General features: G+C 35.2%; 1 protein-coding gene across 3 annotated transcripts in view; it reads right to left on the reverse strand.

Annotated features, from left to right (window-relative positions):
* The window catches only part of DENND4C (DENN domain containing 4C), a 127,762-nt gene that overhangs the window by 11,954 nt on the left and 90,165 nt on the right, over positions 1-25,643 (reverse strand). For all 3 annotated transcript variants that reach the window (XM_045840126.1, XM_045840127.1, XM_045840125.1), the window contains 9 exons: positions 22,867-22,989; positions 21,826-21,972; positions 17,269-18,431; positions 12,065-12,242; positions 11,212-11,321; positions 10,746-10,921; positions 5,208-5,390; positions 4,266-4,461; positions 213-458 (listed from right to left, as the gene is read on the reverse strand). In XM_045840126.1, coding sequence (XP_045696082.1) covers positions 213-458; positions 4,266-4,461; positions 5,208-5,390; positions 10,746-10,921; positions 11,212-11,321; positions 12,065-12,242; positions 17,269-18,431; positions 21,826-21,972; positions 22,867-22,989 — 2,522 coding nt within the window. The remainder of the gene's footprint in view (positions 1-212; positions 459-4,265; positions 4,462-5,207; positions 5,391-10,745; positions 10,922-11,211; positions 11,322-12,064; positions 12,243-17,268; positions 18,432-21,825; positions 21,973-22,866; positions 22,990-25,643) is intronic.

Genomic DNA, 25,643 nt, shown 5'->3' on the forward strand with positions numbered 1-25,643 from the left:
GCCATTTTGGTGTAGAACTTGGAAATGGCAGTCATGTATAGCTGAGCAAAAAGATAGAAACATTTCATGTCCCTAACAGTACCATCCCTGGACCACCTATCCAAACTTTTAAGTGAGAAAAATAATGTACATCTTATTAAGTCACCATTGTTCATATTTTCTGTTACATTAAGCCTCATCCTAACCAACACCAACGGAAGTTGATACCCTACCTGTGTACCTCCATTACAATGTTCAGATGTGAGGATAAGTCCTGGCAAGTTACTAGGAAGGTCCAAACGTCTGAAATACCAAACGAGGTTCCAGAAAATGATTGGATGTTGATTGATGAAAGAGGATGTGTGAATCACCTGATCGCCTTCATTTTCTAGCAAAGATTCAAGCTCTTTACGAAGCACTAGAGGACTCAAGTAGGGCACAGAAACAGGTGGAGGATTGGGTCTTTTCCCTAAAGGATCCTTAAAAAAAATAAAAATATAAATAGATGTGAATATTATCTAATTAATTCTGTATGTTTTAGAAGTACTTCTCAATGAGATTATGCTTATCTATCTTTAAAAATCAGTTATTTCAAATCCATTTCTACACGCAGAACACCTTAATTAAAACCTAAAAAAAATAATAATAATTACCTTAAAGTTAAATAAGATAAAATTAATAATCCATATAATAGGCACTATTATAAACATGACAGTTATTCTACTATGTTGATAAAAACAATGGTCTCTGTAGGATTGATTTGTCCTTGCCAATTTTTTTAAAATTAATAAATATGTGTGACTTTATCTTCCTCCTACAACAGATAGGGTAATTTTTTGTGTTAATATTCTCTGACTTCTTTTAAAATTATATCTAAGTCAGTTTTACATTTGATTACAATAAAAAAGTAGTTAAAGAGCAGTTTTATAAATCAAGCAAAATAATGAATAAAAAAAACAAAAGAGACACTGTAAGTTGTACATAATATAATCAGAAGAAAATGTTTATGACCAACTCAGTATTAAGTATCCCTAATAGCCAGTCTGTGATATCCAAATACTAGTTCCCTCTAAAAGGAACAGTGTTTCTTAGAGAAAGGGCTTATTCTAGGTCTGGAATAGGAAATAATATAACATGAGCATAAAACATCTTGTCATATAAGAAAACAAGGAAATGTCTAAAAAATTTTTAAGGCTACCAGAGTCGTATCACAAGAAATAAATCACTAACTTGTAGAGAGCTCTAGCTGACCAAAGAAGGGATGATGTAATCAACATCAATAAGAATAAGGACAGTGAGAGTAGACTCTGGACTTCCAGCCAAGATAGAGGCATAGGCAGATGTACCTTGCCTCCTTGCACAGCTAAAAGAAGGACAACAACAAATTTAAAAACAAAAAATAACCAGAACTGCCAGAAAATCAAACTGTATAGAAGTCCAACAACCAAGGAGTTAAAGAAGAAGCATTCATCCAGACCTGTAGAAGGGGCAAAAATGGGCAGCCAGAGCAAAGAGGACTCATAGCAAGGTGGTGGCTGGTAGAGCAGGTGGTCCCACATTTGCAATGCGGATAAACCGGGAGGAACAACTGGAGAGTGAGACATATTACATAACCCAGGTTTCCAACAGAGGGAAATAAAGCCTCAAAGCCTCTGACTATAAAAACCTGTGGGGTTTGCAACAGTGGGAGAGACTCCCAGCCTCATAGGAGAGTTTACTGGAGAGACACACAGGGTCCTAGAACATACATAAGCCCACCCACCCAATAATTAGCACTAGAAAGGCCCAATATGCTTGAGGGTAGCAGAGGAAGTGACTGAACACTGACTGAGAGCTCAGCAAGTGGCATAGTTACCTTTTGGACCCCTCCTCCACATACATTGTCACAGAGACATGGGTTGCCCTGCCCTGGTGAATACCTAAGGGTCTGCCCCTTACTATGTAACAGGAGCACCCAGACAAATAAAAATATATGGCCCAAATGAAAGAACAGATCAAAGCTCCCGAAAAAAACACAACTAAGCAATGAAGAGATAGTCAACCTATCAGATGAACAGTTCAAAACACTGGTGATTAGTATGCTCACAGAAATGGTTGAGTATGGTCACAAAATAGAGTAAAGAGTGAAATAAAAGGCTATTCAAAGTGAAATAAAAGAAAATATACAGGAACCAACAGTGACAGGAAGGAAACCAGGACTCACATCAACGGTTTGGACCAGAAGGAAGAAAGAAACATTTAACCAGAACAGAATGAAGAAACAAGAATTCAAAAAAATGAGGAGAGGCTTAGGAACCTCCGGGACAAACTTTAAACAGTCCAGCATCCAAATCATAAAGGTGCCAGAAGGAGAAGAGGAAGACCAAGAAACTGAAAACTTATTGGAACAAGTAAGGAAGGAGAACTTCCCCAGTCTAGCAAAGGAAACAGACTTCTAGGAAGTCCAGGAAGCTCAGAGAGTCCCAAAGAAGTTAAACCCAAGGAAACACACACCAAGGCACATCATAATTACATTACCCAAGATGAAAGAAAAGGAGAGACACTTAAAAGCAGCAAGAGAAAAGGAGACAATTACCTATAAAGGAGTTCCCATTAGATTATCAGGTGATTTCTCAAAAGAAACCTTGCAGGCAGGAAGGGGCTGGAAAGAAGTATTCCAAGTCATGAGAGGCAAGGACCTACATCCCAGAATGCTCTATCCAGCAAAGCTTTCATTTAGAATGGAAGAGCACATAAAGTGCTTCTCAGATAAGGTCAAGTTAAAGGAGTTCATCATCACCAAGCCCTTATTTTATGAAATGTTAAAGTGACTTATCTAAGAAAAAGAAAATAAAAAACATGTATAGTAAAATGACAGCAAACTCACAATCACTAACAACCACACCTAAAACAAAAACAAAAACAAACTAAGCAAACAACTAGAACAGGAACAGAACCACAAAAATGAAGATCACATGGAGGGTTATCAGCAGGGAGTGGGGAGAATGGGGGGAAAGGCACAGGGAATAAGAAGCATAAATAGTAGGTACAAAATAGACAGAGCAAGGTTAATAGTACAGGAAATGGAGAAGTCAAAGAATTTTTATGTACAACCCATGGACATGAACCTAGCAGAGCTGGGGGCACAGGGATGTGAGTCCGAGGGGGTGTACATGGTGGAGGGGAATAAGAGGGGAAAATAAGATAACTGTAATAGCATAATCAATAAAATATATTAAAAAAAATAAGTTCAGCAATGAATGTAAACATAAATGTTAAAAGTAAATTTTTCGTAATGATACCCTACTCCCCCAAATTAACTAATCACCTTGGAGAATTTTAGGAATTCAACTTGTTATTCTGAAGATTGGTAAATAAAAGGGGGGGATCAAACATTTTCCTGCCTTTCCAACTTAAACTGCATCTTTACAACACTAAACAGAAGACCTGGGGGAAGGTCTGCATAGATGTACTCCATATTATAAAGATAATAGCATTAGACTATTATTATTTTATAAGCTCTACATGAATAATCTGATCTAGGCAACAAGATATTTAGTAGTTTCATCAGAAACTACTCAGAACATCAGAAATATAGTTCATGTCTCCATTGCATGAACATACTGCCACTGATGAAGTTGTCTTGTAAAAATAAACAAATGAACAACAAAACAAAATTAAAAAACCAAATCTGACCAAGCTTCCAGTTACAATTACCAATTTATATGGTTGGAATCAATAAATGAGGCATAAAAGGAAAAAGAGAGAGTCTACAGATTAAAAAAAGACTAAAAAATGGATGAATCAATTGCAATGCATGGGCCTTATCTGATCCTGATTCCTCAAACTACAAAACAGACATACTTGACATTTTGGGGACAATTAGAAATTTGAACAAAAACTGGAAAATTTGAGATTACTTATATTTTGTGGTCTGATATTGGCATTCTATTTTTAAAAGAATCCTTGTCTTTTAGAGATACAAACTGAAATATTTACAAGTGGAATACATGATGTTTGAAATTTCCTACAAAATAACCTGTAATGAAGTGAATGGGAGTATACACGAAAGAAAAATAGTCGTAAGTTGAAAATTACTGGATCTAGACAATGGGCTGGAGGAATTCATTTTTGTTACTCCTCCGTATATTTTTGTACATGTTTGAAATTTTACAAAGTTCTTAGTCTTTTATGAAAAATTCTTAATTCTTTTCATGACATTCAAATACATCTTCTACAGAGAATTACATATTGTTCTAATAAATAGTTACATGAACACACAGTGTAATTATAATGTTGTTACATACCAGAACTTCCTGCAGACTGTTTGGAAGACTAACTGTTGAAATGCCATGAAATGGTCGCTGAGAAAAGTCAATATTTTGCAAAGGACCTCCAACACTGTGACTTCGAGTCAAAGACACATTCCGCTTTGATAAACTATTAGGCACAGGTGAAATTTTCGTAGTTTGAATATCTCCACTGGCATTCTTTATTTCGTGACTTAAAAATGAAGAAGAAATGCTGGTTCTGTAAAACAATCTAAATCTGTATAGCTAAAGTATTTTTTACAATGAATTTTGAGTCTATTGAATCATATGAGTAGTCAGTACTGCCTTGTAAGAATAAAATTTTCTTCAGGCACTTTGTAAAACTGGTTGAAAGGGCAAGATTGAGTGCATGACTCTGGTGAAGTGGGAAGAGGACACATGGCAGATAACAGGTTCATTTTAAAAAGATTAAGTGCCCATTCAGTTGCTTTATTCAAACATTATATTATCTTTATGAAACAAAATCACCTAGAGTAACTATGCTGCATGCAAGTAATGTGGATTCATTGGCAAATTATTTCATCTCTAACAGGCTATGACCAACCTAAGGATAGAGACCAGAACTTACTCTTTTATTTTTAGTGTTTAGCATAATGTTTAACATAGAAAGTCTCTCAGTAACTGTTTGATTCAATAAATATTTAAGAGTAAAGACAATATGTCACTGGAAACTGCAATGACTACACTAAAGGGGAAAATAGTTTTTAACTGGTTGGTAAGTTCATTTTGTACAAGACTTTGTAAAACATTAAACATAGTTTAAAAAACAGTTAATCATCAGATTCATTCATTAGATAGTTAAGATTAAATTTTTTAAATGCTAGAACATATGCCTGCATGAGTCAAGTTATCTTTAAAGATGGAATTTTTACAAGGATATCCAATTTATTATGAGAAGTTCTCTATAACCAATGGTACCTTGATTCAACTGCAGAGCTTGTTTCTTCAGTTATGGTCTGGTTTTGTTTTGGGAAATCCGTAAAGTTGATCAAATCATGTTCTGCTGAACTGGATACAGGTTTGTGCTCTACAGGTTCACTTGCCAATGGAATGCTGCCACTTTGTAAACTGTCACCAGAGGTACTTGGTTTCAGGAAAAAGCTAAAAAACACAGAGCAGTCCAAAAAATAAGTCTAGCCCTGGCTGGAGTGGCTCAGTTAATTGAGTGTGGGCTGCAAACCAAAGTGTCGCAGGTTCGATTCCCAGCCAGGGTACATGCTTGGGTTGCAGGCCATAACCCCCAGCAACCGCACATTGATGTTTCTCTCTCTCTCTCTATCTCCCTCCCTTCCATCTCTAGAAGTAAATAAATAAAATCTTAAAAAAACAGTAAAAATAACCTCAGTAAAAATTATAAAAAAAAACAAAAAAAAAACAACAAAAAATAAGCCTTAAAAATCCTCAAGTCCTCTAAATTTCATATTTAGAATTAGTTTATGGTAAAGCAGTCATTAATGAATTATATAATCCATAGAAATATTGCCTATTTCAGACACACACACACACACACACACACACACACACACACACACACATGATCACTCACTCACACTGCTACATTTATTCTTTCCCTCCTGTCCTAAACTCTTCAAATGAAAGGTCTGGAGGTCGTTATAGTTCAGTGAAGATCCCTTCACTTTTTGAAAACTATTAAAGAAAGCTATGAAGGAAGAACAAAACACAGTATTTCATTGATTTTCTGAGTTAAGAAAGAGAAGAAACAGCAGCATTTTAATGTGTTATTAACCTATTATTGTTTATAATACCTCTGTTTCCCCCCTTATACAATTTCCATTTGGTTTCTGGTCATTTCCTCTCCCCTCTATTCATTCAGAGTTTTATTTTCCTCTTATCTCTCTCTCCTCCTTCTGGGTGGGAATAGTGTGAGGGTTGATCCTTGCAAGGGACATTAAGAGAACTTTCTGAGGTAACAGTAATGTTCTGCATCTTGTTATGTATCTTGATAAATGTTTGAATTTACACAAACATATGCATTCTCTATTTAAATGGTACGTTTAAGATCTGTACATTTTATTGGATACCAACTTTACCTCAAAAGAAAAAATATGGTAAACAAATATCAAACTCCAATAATTATATATAGGATGAAGTCTTTGAGGGAGAAATGTAGTAATGTCTACATTCTACTTTATTTATGTATTTTCAATTACCAGTGCCTCAGATAAACCTCTTTGGTTACAATACTACCACTGCGCAAAGCTACATTTTACTTTAAATGAATAAAAATATAAGATGGATTGGTGGCTGGCTGGAGGGATAAATTGGTAACAAAGCAAGCACAGTAAAATGTTAATTGCAGAACATAGGTGTGAATATTTGGGTGTCACTGCAAAAAATATCTTTAAACAACTATAAGTTTGAAATTTTCCAAACTGACATACTGTGAAGGAAAACCAATAATGCTCCTTTATACTCAATTAGAAAATATAAAATGAGATCCATACCACGATAGCTTAAGAAACACAATTACTCAACAATAAAGTACAAGACTTACAGAGAATACTTTAAAAGTACATAAAAAAAGTCTAAAAAATGAAGATATATACTATGCTCACAGATAAGAGAATAATATTGAAAATATCTATTTTCCTTACATTAATCTATAAAACTAACGCAATCCCAATAAAAACTCCAGTTGAAATTTTAAGGATCTTAAAAGTTATTCTAAAGTTCTCTATATATGTATACACATATACATATGTATACATAGAAATATATATACACATAATATATATATATTTCTAATCCTCAACCTAAGGCATTTTTTCATTGCTTTAAAGAGAAAGGAAGGGAGAAAAGAAGAGAGAAACATTGATTAGTTGCCTTCTGTGCATGCCTGGACCGGGAACTGTTCACGTCTGGACCAAGGATCAAACCTGCAACCTAGGCATGTGCTCTGACTGGGAATCAAACCTGCAACCTTTCAGCTACAGAGCAACACTTCAACCACCTGAGCCACACTGGCCAGGGCTCAAATTTTATAATTTATATAATAAGTAACTATAAGCAAAAAAAAAAATCCATAAGGGGGTAACTTACAGATATAACAAAGAGTAATAAAGGTAATATGATATTGACAAAAAGAACAGGAGAACACAGAGTGAGAGGTACATAAGAATCTCAGATGTACATGGGATGAAAGGCCTAAATATCACAGGTAAAACATCAAAAGAACATTAAGGAGAAAAATTTTCATGTCCTACAGATGGGAACAACTTTTAAAACAAGACTCCAGAAGCACAAATCATAAGGTTTAAAGTTAATAGATGAAGACAGCAAAATTAATTATTTCTCTTCAGGGAGTTAATATCAAGAATATTCAAGGCAGAGATCAACAAGAAAAAAAATCTTAACATAAAAATGGGCAAGGGATATACTGCATTTTGCTGCATATGATGTGCAACTTTTTGCCCAAATTTTTGAGGGAAAAATAAGGATGTGTGTTGGGAACCGCCCTGCCTGGTATCAGAAGCTGTAACCCCCACCAAGGCTAAGGCTGAGGGAATGACCTTGGAACTGTAAGCCAGCAAGGAAGGCAAGCTTATCTTCCTGGCAGGAGCACCGCTTCTGCTCCTTTTACTTCACCCTGCCTGGCCCTCAATGTTTGGTCAGTTAGCCAATGATGGGTTAGATTCCCCAAGGGGGGGAATGACCTAAGACAGGCACGATCATGTGGGAGGCCCCCAAGGAAGGACTTTGGGGGTTACAGCAAAAGGCGGTGATGGACCCTCATCCCTTGGCTTTGACATAGCCTGAGTCCTCATTGTCTGTCTTGGTTGCCTTAGTTCCCTTGCTCCACCTAAGCCTGAAACAATGACAGGGTGGTGCCACCCTGTGCTGGAAAGGGCGAGTTCCCTAGGTGATCAGGCCTAAGAAAGAATGTGTAAAATCCTGTGAAACATGCTTTGTTTAGAATGTTCTCAATTGAATGATAAGGGTCCAAGGAAGAAGTAAGTTTGTTCCTTAAAGTTTTACAGCTCTTTGACCCTGACTCAAAATAGGCCCTCAGACCTCCTTGTTATCTATTGTTCGATCCTTATTTCCTGGCAATGAGTAATGAGCTTTGCCTGAATTCTTATGCAAATGAACTCAATAAAAAGCCTGCTTGGGCGGGAGAAGAGAAGCTCTCTCCTAGGGAGGGTGGCCATGGCACTCCCCACTAGAGAGAGTGGCTGTTCTGTTCCTATTTCCCCACAGGACCTGGTTGTCTCTGTGTATGTTTTTCTCCTGTTTCAACGAGCCATCTGCAGCGTTCCGAGGTCACTGCCAGTCGGTGATCGCGACAGATGTACATTATATATGGGTAGTATTAATTTTGTAACTATATAATGCTTTTAATTCTTTTATTTATGCTTATGCATTAAAGAGTATAACTCTAGAAAGCAATAACAATATCCATATGCAAAATAATATGATGGAATACAATAATTGGTTTTGTTTCTAAATATAAATAAAAAATTGAATTAAAAAACTAAAACGAAAGATTTGTTTCCTGAAAGTTTGGGACAAAACGTGAGTGTGCATTATACAGGGGAGCACACTATACACAGCAAAATATGGTAAATGGGCAATTCACAGAAAATTCTGGAAAAACAAATATAAGAGATATACAAACTCTCTAGTGTTCAGAGAAATTCAAACAAAAATGAGATTCTGCATTAGTCATTAGAATGCAAAAATCAGAAAAATTATAATACCAAATGCTGGTAAGGAGGTAGATAAATAAAAATTCTTAGACACTGCTAGTGGGAGTGTAGCCATCTGGAAAGCAATCCCCCAGTATTTTTTGAAATTATGTTAAGAAACAACCCAATGGTCTTACTCCTAAGACTAACTTTGGGAAAACTACTTCACAAGTCCAGAAGTAAACATGTATTTTACAGTGTATAGGGGGTACCCCCCAAAACCAGAATTATCTTCTGGAGGGTGGACATCTTATAGTACAGCCTTCCCCCACTAGGGGAGTGTTCTAGGAACCCATCTATATCAGTGTATCAACTGGTAGTGTTGTGAGATGTTGTGCTTTGCTTCAGTGAATTTTTTTTGGAAGACTCATTCAATGCATTTGCCCATTTCATGATGGGTGACTTACCAGTACAGCTGCTCACACTGCACTGAGTGTTCAGCAGTCTTTGACCAAAAATGGCATGACCCCCATCACCCACACTCCCTATTCACCTAAATTTGCCCCCAGTTACTTTTTTTGTTTCCTTGGATGAAAAAAGTCCCCAAAGGGAAACATGTTGCTGATGTGGAAGAATTGAAACAAAAAATGGCAGAAGCACTAAAAGGCATCAAAATCAACAAGCTCAAAAACTATTTTGAGCAGTAGAAAAAATTTCTCAACAGGTATATTGCATCAAATGGAGAGTACTTTGAAGGTGACTGAAATTCAAATATCTAAGAATAAATACACAATATTTTTATAAATAAATTCTGTTTTTTTGGGTCCCCCCTTGTATTTTATCACTGTGGTGGTATTTATTAACAACAAAGAACTGGAAGCAACTGAAGTATCCAACACTAGAAAAATGGATAAGTAAAATGGGATATTAACTTCCTGCCAGAGAAAAGAAATAAACTAGATCCACATATAGCAACTCAGATTTTAAACTGAATGACAAAATGATAGATTTTCCACATTATTCCAAATATATAAATGTAAAATGCATAATCCTGCAAAACAACATATTTTATAAGGATATATATTCAAGGATATACTACAAACAGCACAATGTTTTTGTTGGGTAAAGCAATGAGAATGGGAATGAGCAGGTGGAGGAAGATAATAAAAGAGGGCCCTTGCAGAAATCACTGATACTATATCAAGAATCAGAGTTCATTCTGCTCCACACCTGAAGCTAAAAGGAAAAATAGAGAGAAAACACTCATACAACTGGACATTTTTAAAAAACAGTTAAAAGCAGACAACAATATGAAGTTCATTTGCTCCATAAAACAAATAGAAATATTAAGTATAATTACTTAGGTCAGCATAGCTACCAAACTCAATTATTTACTTGATGACTGATTATAGATCAGTCAGTCTCCTTCTTATTGCTTAGAATTTGGTCATTTCACTGTACAGGGGACCACCAGTTAAGAAGAAGAGCTCAAGCAAGGCCCACCCCCCACCTTTTAGTTTATTTGTTTCTAAAAGACATAATTAAGGTCAAGAGGCAGAATGTTTACAGTAACGCCTAACATAAGATTTTCAATTTTCTATAAAGTTTAGCTGCAAGAATTAATTGTTACTGAAAATTTATATGTTAAAAAAATGGAAAAGTAGTTTCCTACATTACCATTATTTTCTACTTAAATACTCATACTGAAAGTGATGGAGAGAAAGGTAAGGGACACCTGGAACATAACATGAATATATCACTCTATGCCCTTGGGGGGCACTTACCTCTTAAGAGTTTTTATAATACTAACCTTGCAGAGCCTCTGAAATCTTTAAACTCTACATTGAGAAGAGGCAAGAAGTTACTTTTACAAAATGGGCAAGATGTATTCAAGTTTGAATCATCTGCCGTCCATCCAGCCATAATTTCTTCATCATAAACTAAAGCTCCACAAGCTGTGCACTGTGAACAACTTGACATCAAAACCTAAGAGTAGAAAAATGTAGACACTGAAAACCTCCAAAATGACAATCTTAACAGACCATTCTCTTGAGACACAGAATTTTATTTATTTTGTTGATCAAATCTGGGATTACAGTTCATTTACTTTACAGATAAAACTACTAGTTTATTGCCTTGCTTACATAAGATATCAAGCAAATTCAACAAAATGGCTTATTCTGTCGACAAGTGTATCATAGAATTCTGTTAAATGTCATTCTGAAATGAAAATACGTTCACAGCAACTTTATCATAAGCAGAAACAGAACTTTTACCTCCATTGCACAATTCTGATAGATGCTAGACATGCTGGTGTTTTGAGAAGAACCATGATCTGATTTTTCAAAGTCCTGCCCTTTTATGCCTCTTGGAAATGGAAGTTCACCTAGAGAAAAGTAACCATCATAATACATTATGAGAATGTTCTTATTCTTTGGAAATGCATACTTAAGCATTTATGGGGAAATTCAGGGGGAGATCATGAAGTCTGCTATTTACTTTCAAATGGCTCAGTATACAAATGTATGTGCATTTATATGTATTTTTATATACACATGTACACACATACGCATACATATATAGCAAGAGTGAGAGAGAGAGAGAAAGTTGACAATAGTTTAAATCTAGGTGAAGAATATAAGATTGTTCACTATATGATTCTTTCAACTTCTCAGGAAATTTAAAATTTTTCACAATAGAAGGTTAGAGAAAATAGAATTATAATTTTAAAAAAGTAACACAGAACTAAAGACATTTCAGTTGACACGGCCCAGGGACTCTCAAACCCTGGTATGTACTTGATTCACCCAGAGAGCTGGTTAAAAAACTTAAATTTCTAAGGCTCTATCCCACATATTCAGTCTCAAAAATTTTAGCCTAGGACTTTGGTATATATTTTTAACCAAACTCCCCAGATGATTCTGACACACTAAAGTTTAAGAACAACTGAAAATAAAGTCATTAAGTAACTATAGTACTTGGAGATCATATAAAAACAGTGATAGTATCATGTGGCTATATTAAAAATCTATCAGATCATCTCAACAAATGAGGCTTATTGTATGCCTGGTGGGAGAAGGGAAAGGTAAGGTAACATAAAATAGAAGAGAAGACAATCCTTCCCCATACCTGTTGAGTAATGTGATTTTCCTATATCTCCACTGCTGCTGCTACTGCCAAGGCTTGTGTTGCTCTGGGTAAGTTCACTAGGGACTAGCCCTGAGATACTTGTATTAGGTGACATATTCTCTTCCAAAATATGGTCTTCGAGGCCAGCTGGGAAGCTGTAATCTCTATTAGTTTCCTCCTTCAATTGAAAAGAATAAAACCAGACACATATAAATAATACCTTTGCCAATGAGAATATATTTACTCCACCTTTTTCAGAATTAAACTCCTCTATAACCCTTAAGTAAGTCATCAGCCCCCATATTTTTTAAAACAAAGAACTTCTATTACTTGTAATTTTCAAACTCTTGAAACATTCAAGAGATGACCTATATAATACTACTTTAAGATTGTGTTATGGCCCTGGTGTATGTTTGGGGTATCGGGTGCCTTTCAATATTCAATATTATAAAATGAAGGAACTCGTCCTGGCTGGTACAGCTCAGTGGATTGAGCACTGGCCTTCAAACAGAAAGGTTGCTGGTGATTCTAGTCAGGGCACATGCCTGGGTTGCAGGCCAGTCCCCTGTTGGGGATGTGAGAGAGGCAATGGATCAATGTTTTTCTCACATCAATGTTTCTCTCCTTCTCTTTCTCCCTCCTTGCCCTCTCTCTAATAATAACTAAATAAAATCTTAAAATAATAAAACAAAATAAAATCAAGGAACTCTAGGAGCTATCTCTAGTGGGATCAGGGATGGCAGCACAAGTAAAGTAGGAGTGTTAGAGTCAGGCACAGCTGGGGTGTGATCTTGGCTTCTGGTCACATTAGGTGACTTTGCAAAAATTACTTCTTTAGCTTTTAATTATATCATCCAAGAAATATGGATAACATGAGTCCTTTAAAATAAGACTGTTGTGAGACTTTCAGTTGGGAATGTGACTGTTTGGAACAACAACCACCAATAATAGAGATATAAAGAATGAATAAAGTTCCAAACACTGTTGTTCTTGACCATTGTGATTGTTGATGCTTTAGTTTAAATAAAAAATATTTCAATAAGCAGTTTTCTTTTGAATTTTGCTTTAAAGAAGACTTGTGTCTTCTGTGTTATAAAATCACATTAAATGATAAAAAATTTAAGTACAGATATGCAAAATGGGAAATAAGAGCATTTGAAATACCAACATCCACAGAGTACAATAAAAATCTTGATGTATAGCCTTCTAATCATTTAAAAATATTCTTAGTACCTTTTTACAAAATAGGAATTGTTTTTTAACATATTCTTTTCATGTACTTTGACATTAAATATACATTGCTCTGACTGGTATGGCTCAGTTGGTTGGGTGTTGTCTGGCAAAGCAAAAGGTCACAGGTTCAATATCTGGTCAGGGCACATGCCTGGGTTGCAGGTTTGGTCCCCAGTCAGGGCATATACAAGAGGCAACTGATCAATGTTTCTCACATCAATGTTTCTCTACCTCTATCTCTCTCTCCCTTCTGCTCTCTCTACAAATTAAATACTTGTTAAAAACCTTCTACATTATTTATACCTCTCCATCCTAATCCAATTCACTGATGTACTATAATGTATTTAGTAAATCCTCCATTGTGTATACATTCATAATGCTTTAAATTTTATATGTTACGCTGATGAATTCCCTTGAGCTATATTTATACATATTCCTAATTTTTTCCCTAGATTAAATTCTGGTTAATAATTAGAAACATTGTATAGACTTTTTATTCATTTCTTCCTTTGAAAATATTAAGTATATCCTATTTGTTATTGCCAGGGTATCATGGCTATAGCAATGAAAAGAAAGATTAAGATCTGTGACCACTTGGTATCTACATCTTACATTCCAAGTCCAAATTACTCCATATAAAGCTTTAAAAAAAATGCTGTTAGATAAAATTTCAAATATAAAATGGCTCACTTTTTTAAAAAAAGAATAAAACACCTGGAAATAAATCTAACCAAGGAAGTAAAAGGCCTGTACTCAGAAAATTATAAGACTGAAAAAAACAAATTGTTGTGCAAATAAGTAGAAGTATATATCGTGTTCATGGATAGGAAGAATTAACATCATTAAAATGTCCATACTTCCCAAAGCAACCTATAGATTCAATGCAATTCTTATCAAGATTCCAATCATGTATTTCACAGAACTAGAACAAATATTTCAAAAATTGATATGAAAACACAAAAGGCCCCACATAGTAACAGAAATCCTGAGAAAGAACAAAGTTGGAGGAACCACACTACCTAATATCAAGCTATACTGTAAGGTCATAGTAGTCCAAACAGCATAAAAACAGACACATAGATCAACGGGGCTGAAGAGAGCCTAGAAAAAAACCCATACCTTTATAGTCCATTAATATTCAACAGAGGAAGCAAGCACATACAATGAGCTAAAGATAGTTTATTCAATAAATGATGTTGGCAAAATTAGGCAGATATGTGCAAAAAAATGAAACTAGACCACTTTCTTACACCACACACAAGAATAATTTCAAAATGGATTAAAGACAAATATTAGACCCAAAACCATAAAATTTCTACAAGAAAACATAGGCATTAAAATTTCAGATATAGTTTATAGCAATATTTTATCTAATATATCTCCCCAAGCAAGGGAAACAAAAGAAAAAATAAACGAATGAGACTCCATCAAATTAGAAAGTTTTGCACAGCAAAGGAGACCATCAACAAAATAAAAAGACAACCCACAATGGGAGAACATATTTGCCAATACATCTGATAAGGGGTTAATATCTAAAATTTATAAAGAACCTATAGAACTCAACATCAATAAAACAAACAACCCAATTAAAAGTGGGAAAAGGACGTGAAGAGACATTTTTTTAGAGGAGGACATACAGATGGCCAATAGACATGAAAAGATGCTCAACATCACTCATCATCAGAAAAATGACAATTAAAGCCACACTGATATATATCACCTCACATCTGTCAGAATGGCTATCATCAATAAATCCACAAACAAGTGCTGGTGAGGGTGTGGAGAAAGGGGAACCCTTTTGCACTGTTGGTGGGAATGCAGACTGCTGCAGCCGATGTGAAAAGCAGTACGATACCTCAAAAAATTAAAAATGGATATGCCTTTTCACCCAGCAATTCCACTTCTGAGAACATATACTAAGAAACCCTAAATACTAGTTTGAAAGAACATGAGTACCTCTATGTTCATTGAAGCATATTTACAATCTCAAGGTATGGAAACTGCCCAAGTATCCATCAGTAGATGAGTGGATAAAACAACTGCAGGATATTTACACAATGGGATATTACTCAGCCATAAAAAAGAAAAATTTTACCCATTTGCAACAGTATGGATGGACCTGGAGAACATTATGCTAAGTGAAATAAGCCAATCAGAGAAAGGCAAATATCTCATGATTTCACTCATATGTGAAATCTAGTGAACAAACTGAACTAACAAGCAAAATAGGGACAGACTCATAAATAGAGAACAGGATAACAGCTATGGAGGTGGGAGGTTAGGGGGTGAAGGAACTGAGCAGAAAGAAAGAAAAAAGAACTCCCGGACATGGACAAAAGTGTGATGATTGTGGGGTGGAGATGAGAGTATTAGGTGGTTAAATAGTAATGCAAAAAAAAATACCAATAAAAATTTAAAAAATACTGTTAGGTAAAATTTCAAATATAAAATGACTCTAAAAAAAATACTGCCAGGTTAAGGCATTTTTGAAGTTAGCTTATCTTTTTCTTCCCTTAATTGACTGTATAAGCTCCTTAAATACAACATACAATTTGAATTATAATACTTACTGTACTTTTAATTCAATTGAGTTTGCCTACAGAATTTTCCTTTGAATGGTATACAAGTCCTATTTTGTCCAGTTTCATTTCCTGTCTCTACTTCCTATTTATAACCTTAGTAATCTGAAATTGATTATGTTGTCTTAAAAATGAATGATGCTTTAAGCCTTCATACTTTTCCCATTATTTTCTCTGATACACATTCTGCCATCTTACTACTTTAACCCAAAACTTTCAATTTATCCATCAAAAGCCAACTTAGACACTATCTGCTTTCCTCATTTGGACAGTCTCCACAGGAACCTTTTCTAAGATGTTGCCCCCTTCTTTGCTACTATGGTGGTTAAGGGGATGAACTCCAGAGCAAGTCTCCCAGACTTCAAATTCCAGTTCTGCCACTCACTAGTTGTGTGACCAGGGGAAGTTAATTAATCTCTCTGAATCTCAGATACCTCATCTATTAAATGGGGATAACAACAGTGCCAATCCATGGGATTGCTTCAAAAAATAAATACACAGGTGCACATATATATTCATATATAAAATAAAAATATAACTTATGACAATACCTAGAACATAGTGCTACAATTATAATAGTAAACACAGGTGTCTGTTTTTTTCTAGTAAAGTAGTATAATTTTTTAAACAGAATAGTTAAAATAATTTCTTAAAGATTTTCAAAATTTATTTTTAAAGAGAGGGGAAGGGAGGGAAAAGGAGAGGGAGAGAAACATCAATGTGAGAGAACACTGATCAGTTGCCTCTCATGCACACCCTGACTGAAAACCCAACTAGCAACCCAGGCTTGTGCCCAGACCAAGAATCAAACCAGCAACCTTTCTTCACTTTGTGGGACAAAGCTCAACCAACTGAGCTATGCTGGTCGGGGCAACACTGTAATTTCAATTAAAGTTTTTCTATACAACAAATAAGCAAAATTTCCCTACTTATATTCATATGAAGATTTAATGATTTTCTTTACAATGATTTTTAAAATAATTACCAGATTTTGTTATAGAGCATGAAATCTAGAGATCAACTTGCAGAGTTCCTTCACATATATTAAAAAGATAACAAAGGTAAGGTTATTTAAAAACTGAAGTGCCACGCAAATATAACATGGCACCATTATTAAATTGAAACATTAATCATTAGTGCTTTCAAAGAAATAAACTTAATGTGTTAGCTTAGACTAATCTATGGACTTATAAAATAGTCCTGATATTCTATTTCTTCATTATTACTTTCCTTACATATATGTTCCAGTTATTTCAAGAAAGAAATAGGATATGCGTATTTTTAAAATGTAAAAACCAAAGTTACTAGAAATCTCTAAATAACAACTTGTATACAAAAAAATACTACAAACACTCCAATATGAGATAGGCTACACACATAAAACATTCTTACCTCATCATCTGAGTAGCTGTAGGCAGACGCCATAGCTACCCACACCTTACTGGCAACTGTTGCTGCTTGTTTCATACCAGACTTCAGGACATCTATCTTGGGCCCTGAGAGTATGTTATCCAGCTTTAGCCCTGACAAAGAATTGACCACAGAGCCCAGTGAGCCATGAGGCGAAGAGCGCACCAGTGCTGATAAGGAACTTGAACGTTCTTTGTGACCTCGAGAGGGAGTATGCTGTTTGAAACGCCCAGTAAATGTTTTGGACCTCGACACTGCAGGGGAGCTCTTTTCACTTTCAGGACTTTCCTGCACTGGTGGACCATGATCTATAGGTAGGCTTGATCTCCTCTCCAAAGGGTGTATCAATGGGGTAGTTCCAGACTCTCTGTTCCCCTCTCTGTGTAATTCCATACTAGAAGACTTGCTACCCAGGGGACTCTTTAGGTTCATATAGTTTTCAATTTCATCAGCCAGATTACGTGCAATAACTGGAGAAAACAACTTATCCTGAGAATCAGAAGTTTTTTCTCCTATAAATTCAGTGGCTAAAAGAGACAAAGGATCTAGTCCAGTTTCAACATCTTCCCTCTCCACAGCTTTAGCAACACCACAGAAACTACTTCTCTTATTTATTAGATCTTTGGATACTGCTTTCAAGTCTCTGGACTGATTACTATTACTATCATTTTGTAGACTGTCATGTGTATCCTTTGTGATAGTAGTTGTAGCAACAATGTCATCAGCAACAGGTTCTAGGAGCTCTTGGCCTTCCTCAAGCATCTCTAACACTGAAGAAGATCTGTGCTCAGAACCCCAAGTGCTTTCAGACACACAAGTCCTAGGATCAGCTAGATGACAACTAACACTCTCAACGCTATGGGTTCTTGCAATATGAAGTGGAGAAGTCTTAGGACACGTCAATGCTGCTGTGAGAATCTTGGCATCTGCTCCCATCATGATAGCTGCTTCACTTGAATTCAAATCCAAACTGCTCTTCTTAAGCAACATTCCTGCTCGACTTTCAGAACTAAAACTACAACTCCTCTCTGGAAAATGTTTTTGTCTTTTTTCTCCTCTATCACCATTCTTGAGATTAGTAACTTCACCAAAGACCGTATCTTCAACTGGATCTTGAGCAGAAAATAGCACATTTGATGTACTACCTAAAAGGGAAAGTACAATATTAAAAATGAGTGTTTTCTAAAGTAACTTTTATTAAAAAGTTTATTTTCTGATTTTTGAAAGTGACACATATTCTGCAAAAGATTCAGAAAGTTTAGAAGGTAAAAATAAGGTACACAGGAAAAAAGAAGTACAAACAAAACTCCATTTAACCCTGACTCCCAGAAATAACACTTTATGTATAATCTGCCAAAACAAATCATGTAATATATGCTGTATATGCCTGCATTGTTCACTAAGATATATCACATTTATTAATAGAGATCTATACTTTACATTTCAAGGGTTTATATTCAATTTAAGAAATATATTCTGTATCAAAGAACAGAAGTAAAAAGAAATAATTTCTTCTATCTTAGCTTTCACATATCCAATTCAACAAGTATTTGCCAGGAATCTACTTTGCACAAAGCAAATTCATAATCATGGAGAAATTATATATTTGCTATAGCCAAAGTCTTACTGCTCCAAAGTAAAATAACTGCCCCAAGTAAAGAATCAAGAATAGAGTGCTTAAAATTGGCTAACTCCAAGAGGGCTAATAAAATTTGAGTAGCTAAAAAGTGTTCAGATATATTCATTCCTTCAGCAAATGCCTGAATGTCTACCAGCATCCACTACATGAGGTGCTAGGAATACAATGGTAAAGAAAGCAGACATGATCCCAGCCCTCACAGGTCAGTTTTGTCTGATCAAGTAGCACAAAATTATGCCAGTGGCTGTAGGAATATCCCACCCTGCAACTTTGGAAGAAGCAAGGATGGGATATTCTTTTTTACTCTTTGCTACCCTGCAATATTTTCCACTTCAAAACCAAAAGCAACCAACATATTTCCTATTTGAATCATTATCCAAACTTAAGTCTATCTAACCCTTCATATTTAGGATTCTCATTTGTTTGTTTTTTGTTGTTACTGTTTTTAAAAAATCTTTAATGGTGTTAGATCTTCATGTTTGTTTTTTTAAAGGTTTTATTTATTTTTAGAGAAGAGAAGGGAAGGAGAAAGAGAGGGAGAGAAATATTGATGTGAGAGAGAAACATTAATTACCATATTTGCCATGTATAATGTGAACTTTTTTTGTCCAAGTTTTTGAGGGAAAATAAGGATGTGAATTATACATGGGTATAATGATTACATACCATGGATATAATAATCCATGTATAATATGCACAAAAATGTGGGTGTGTATTATACATGGCAGAATATAGTAGTTGCCTCTCATATGCTCCCAACCTGGCCCAAAACCCAGGCATGTTTCCTGACCAGGAAACCAGTAACCTTTCAGTTTGCAGGATGTCACCTAACCCACTGAACCAGTCAGGGCTCTCATTTGTTTTTTAAAAACCATAATGACCTGGGAATTTTGGAGGGGAAGTCTTTGATAATTTTTTAATCTTCCAAATTGATTTCAAGCTTCTTTTTAATCTTCCAAATTGGTACCAACTAATAATCATAATTATACCAATTAAACAGAACTAATAATAAGGACTTAGACATATTTTTAAAGGTCTTGGAAGAATCGTATTAGCCTATTTTGTAAATCTGTACCTGCTTTGAAAACTTTTACCAATATTCGAGAAACAAATCTTTGCAAATTTACTGGTTCTCATAGCATTTCCAGGAATTTAGTGGCACAGTTAGTTCAATTTTAAAATAAATTTGACTGTTTGATGTATTGGCAAAAGCCCCATTACCCTCTCTTTCTTTCTTAACATACATGTTCCTAGGTAAAGATGTAACATGGAAAAAAGATGAGTAAAAAGGCAAGAAACTACACGAGTCTCCAGACCATGTCCATTTCAGTATTCTGAGAAGATTCTAACACTTTGATGAAGAAGACTCTGCCCTTCTCTTTTTTTAACCTGCTATCAACGGGTTGGAAAAATGGGATATAGAACATATATATCAATTATTTGTTCAAAACACCTTTAGCTCCACTTTTTGTGCACTATCCCTCCCCCAACAACAACAACAACAAAAAACTGACTTGGTATCACAATAAATATACACAAAAAAACCCCTCTAGGAATAAGAAGTATTTCTACATTGATTTAAGAAGCTAGGAAAATTAAGTTCTATAAAGTCATACAGAAGATACTCTTACAGATAAGGCAGTCAACTTTAGAGACATGAACTGTAGCTACTAATGAAGGGCACAAGATACAGGCTAATTTCATTGTCCTTTGAAACTATATACCCAGATGTATGCCTTTAGAGTACTTGGGAGGTGCCCTGACCAGTGTGGTTCAGTTGGTTGGGCATTGTTCCACAAAGTGAAATGTTGCCAGTTCCATTCTCAGTCAGGGCATATGCCTGGGTTGTGAGTTTGGTCCTCAGTTAGGGCGTGTTCAAGAGGCAACCAATGGGTGTTTCTCTCTCACATCGATGCTTCTCTCCCCCACATTCTCTCTCCTTTCCTCTCTCTCTAAACATAAAATAAATAAAATCTTCAAATAAAAAAAAGAATACCTGGGAGTCTATAACATAACTGAAAAGTAGTAAACTCAAATTCATGGGACTTGCACAAAACAGTTACTCATTACAAATACCTAATTACAAATAAGAAGTAGCTCAGGGTACTTATAATAATTGGGACAAAACTAAAGACCCACTGGTGTTTTGTGTAGAAAGTAAGTGATGTCAGTGATTTTTTTTCCATTCTCTTCAGTGACAGGAATTACCCTATCACACATAAGCCCTCTAAAATTCCATCACATCACTGCATCTCTGTTCTTGATGAGTATAGGAGGCCCTAAAAAAACCTTATCAAAGACGTCCCCTCCAAATTTCCCAGGTCACTATGCTTTTTTAAAAAAACAAATGAGAGCCCTGGCTGGTGGTCATCTCTCACTATCTATGGTCATTTCTCATCATCTACCATGTGAAAGTAGGACCAAACTGAGAACAGGCAATACGACAAGAAAAGGTAATCCAAATAACAACTAAACACTCTAAATCCCCCCTCTTTTTAAAAATTAAGTATCTTTAACAACCGTTTTAACTTATTCAGCTCATTTGTAGGATTTAAACTTACTTCTGGCTCTTCAGCATGTTCATTGTAATCAGTCAATTACTGTAATAACAATTCAATGTCATTAAAGGCACATGTGTATCTGCAGAAGTATGTGTGTGCATGCGTGCATTTCTAACCCAAGGACATTTTTTTCATTGCTTGAAAAAAGAAATCAATTGGTTGCTTCCCAGATGCGCCTGGACCAGGGATGAAACCCAATACCACGTATGTGCCCTGACTAGGAACTAAACCCTCAGCCTTCTGATGTATGGAACAGCACTCCAACCAACTGAGCCACAACAGCCAGGGCTCTATAGAAGTATATATTAAATATTTAATAACCAATATACAAAGACTCACCAGTGCTACTTTTCCTGCCATTGACATCAAATATACCAGATGGAACTTTCACAATACTGCTACCCCATGCAGGAGGCTCAGTAGGACTCTGTGGCTCTCCACTATATTGCAAATGTTTAGCCACCACAGCAGATACATCACACACCTCTGAGGGAAAAAAAAATTTGAGTGTTATCATTCCTACTTTTGCCAATATTGAACAGAAATCATGTATTAATTTTAATATATTCTATGTGTGTAGTTTTCCCCCAATGAATACGTAACCATTTTTTATTGATTTATTGTCTCAGTTACTTTATGCCATAAATGTTGCCAGTATTGATTCAAATAAAAGCTTTATTTTAATATTCAATAATCCTAACTTGAGCATTCCTGAATGAATAAATTAAAACTGAAATTGGCCTTCAGTTATATACCTCATCACCTGTCAAGTAGGAGATGGGCTTGCTTTTGCATAACTGGAGAATAAAATAAATGATATCTCTGAAGAAGGTATACTTAATTTGTGTAAAAAAAGGTAGGAAGAACATCTTATTACTATAAAGCCAAAACATACCTCCCTAGTTCCATAAAATGATTACTACAAATCATTTCTACTTCAATGAGCCCCATAAACAAAACAAAACAAAACAGAACAAAAACAGAAAACCACACAGACTCTATTCAATGAAAAATACCCACTTAGGCATTTGAAAGACTTCCAGTGAAAGAGCATTTTAAATAATAGGGACATTAAAATAGCAAGTTTGATGACTCAAAGTTTAGTCTTAGTTCTGTCACAAAGTAGCTATATAACTTTGGTAAATAAATACTTTAATGGTCATAGTTTCCTACAATATGGAGGACTGACTTACAGAGTCCCTAAAGATCACTTACATTCTAAAATTCAGAGACTAACAAAATCTACCATATATAATGGTACACAGTATCTTACAAGCTCAGACCTTACAATTCTAAAACCTATCACCGAAATTATCAAACAACATTTTTAGTTAACAGAGGTATTTTTCTAAGTAAAGCTAGAAAGTATCAGTACTTAACCTTCTGTTTGCACTTTCATTTTAATGATCAATTCTCTTGCTGCTTGCTCTTCAGTACCATGAATTTCTGCATCATCTTTTATTAGTTCATCCTTAGACCCATAGCCTTGGTCAGACTGACCACCTGTGAAAAACAATGCAGACTTACATAGAAATGTTTTCATAGAGTCAAGCTATAAAATTTCAAAAGAAAATTGATGTATACAACTTAGAGAAATGGAAGACAAGAAAGCTTACAAAGCACACGGGACATTTTAAAACAATAAGAAACAAAGAACACTAGAAACAGGAACATCAAAGACTAAAGGCTATTACATATTTGAAAGCACTGAACCTTGATTTCCTCATCTGTAAATTAACAGATTTGCACAAGATATCCGCAAATTTTCTTTTGGAGGGTGTCTACAGAATGCTAATTTTTGTGTAAAGAAGAAGAAATAAAACAAATATACATGTCTGCTTACTGTTGCAAGAAGAAATGAAGTAATAATAAACCAGAAAACAAAACTGGTTAATTATAAGGCATGGGACAAAATAGGATGGAAGGAATCAAAAGGAAACTTCTATAAATAGGGCTTATTATGTTGTCTTTATTTTTGGAAATGTATTAACTTCTACATATTCATAAAATTAAATCAATAAAATGCAGATGGGGAGGGGAGTAACTAAAATTGAATACAAACAGAAACAAATGAAAGCAGCTGTATTTCATATGAATAACAGAAACACTCTGAAAGGATGGGGAGGAGTAATCCAAGTAACTTAGGAACACATTATTTTGAGTATATACCCTAAACCTGGGGAGAGGGGTTAGTAACAGTCAAATCTTAAACTCATGAGGAGGTTTGTTTTCCACAGGGGAATGGGTATAGCAATTCTGAAATTATTTTATGTGTATTGTAGGACTAAGCAAACTAGTAAAAGTGATGATGTTTTTAGAAGCCAATATTCTTAATATGGAAGAGAGATTAAAAAAATGAAATGAAGGAAGGCAAAACACCCCTGTAGGGTTGACTGGAATTAGAAGTATTTATACAATATATATATACATATTTTCCAGCTCTTCTGAAAAAAGTCTAGAAGCAGTAACACCTTGGAGTTCACCTACAGCCCAGATGTTGTTTTCTAAAATCTATTGCTCATTAAAAGGAACCTAGGATCTTTGAAGAAATGGCCAATTACAGAGCTCAGACAGGGAAGGTATAAGAAGAAGTCAGGAACATTTTATTGTTCAAGAAAGGAAGTACTCAAAATCAAGATGGAGGTATGTCTAAAGTATATATGATAGAATATCTATCATCTTACAAATGTGGAAGGAAGATAAAGTTGGCAAAACCACCACTTTATAACCATCACAGTAAAGACTGGTCCAGGCAATAATCATCAATGATGTTAAATTTAAAGAGAAAGTGTGATAAGAAAGAGGATATTATTACATAGCCTAACAGTGTCTCCTCACAGATAGCTTATTATCTGCAAGGGGGATAACAGTAACTAAGAGAAACCAAACACTAAGACCAGTGACTAAAATTAACATGACCAGTGAGGGGCAGACAGACATTGTGTGCCTCTGCAATGTGATCATCAGAAAGGATACAATATATTTTTGTAGTAGAGCCATTGATGCATAACCTAATCTAACCACAGGGAAAAATCAGACAAGCTCCAACTGAGGAACATTCCACAAAATAACTGGACTGAATTCTTCAAAAGGTTCGATGTAATGAAGGACAAAGAAAAGGTGAGGACCTGTGCCAGGTTAAAGGAGACAAAGAGAGGGAGTTGAAGTGCCACAAAGGACATTATAATAATTGACAAAATTGGAATGCAGAATGTAGATTAAAGTAGTTTATCAATGTTTTCCTGAATTTGGTAACTATACTGTGGTTATGTAAAACAACATACCACTAAAGTATCAAGAGGTAACAGGGCAAGATGTATGCAACCTGCTCTCACATGATTTAGAGAAAATAATAATGTGTATATGTAATATAGAAAGAAAACAATAAAGCAAATGTAGCAAACTAAAAGTAGATGACTCTAAATAAAAGTAATTAAGAATTCTCTATACTATTCTTGCAAGTTTGAAATGATTTCAAAATGAAGTTTTTGACTTTCAAAAGCCTATTTGGGCTTTAAACTCACATCACTTAAAACCAAAACTAAGACCAGTCACTAGACAATCCTTTTATAAAGGACATCAATGAAAACACATAAAATAGCTCAGAGTGGGGGGTGGGGTTTGGAGGTGGAGGGATTAAGCAAAAAAAAAAAAAAAAAAATCCTAAAACCTCATGGACACAGACACAGTGTGGTGACTGCTGGGAGTCAGGGACTGGAGGTTGGAAGAGGGTATGGGGGGATAAATGGTAATGGAAAAAAATACAATAAAAAATAAACTATTAAAAAAGAAAAACATAAAATAAAAAATACAGAGTGTTATACATTCTACTACCACTTGTTACACTGTCACTCAAGTGTTGGGTTTGCCTTATACATAGCAAAAGAACTAAATTTCTTTAAATGTGGCTATTTAGAATGACTAACTTCAGTCACATTTTTATTGGCCCCCTCAGAAAGGCTGCTAAAGCATTGTGGTGCCATGACAGGGCACTAGACTGGAAACAGAGTAAACTGATTAAACCCAGATATGATCCCCAACAAGCTAAGTGACTCAGTATCAGGTACCAAGTGGAATGATTCTACAAGATAATCCTTAATGAAAAGAGTAACTTAAGTATCTGAGCTACAAGTCTCCAAAGGTATCAAATGACATCA

This window comes from Phyllostomus hastatus, unplaced genomic scaffold (assembly GCF_019186645.2).
Source record: "Phyllostomus hastatus isolate PE091 unplaced genomic scaffold, TTU_PhHast_1.1 phas_contig_34, whole genome shotgun sequence".
Lineage (NCBI taxonomy): Eukaryota > Metazoa > Chordata > Mammalia > Chiroptera > Phyllostomidae > Phyllostomus > Phyllostomus hastatus.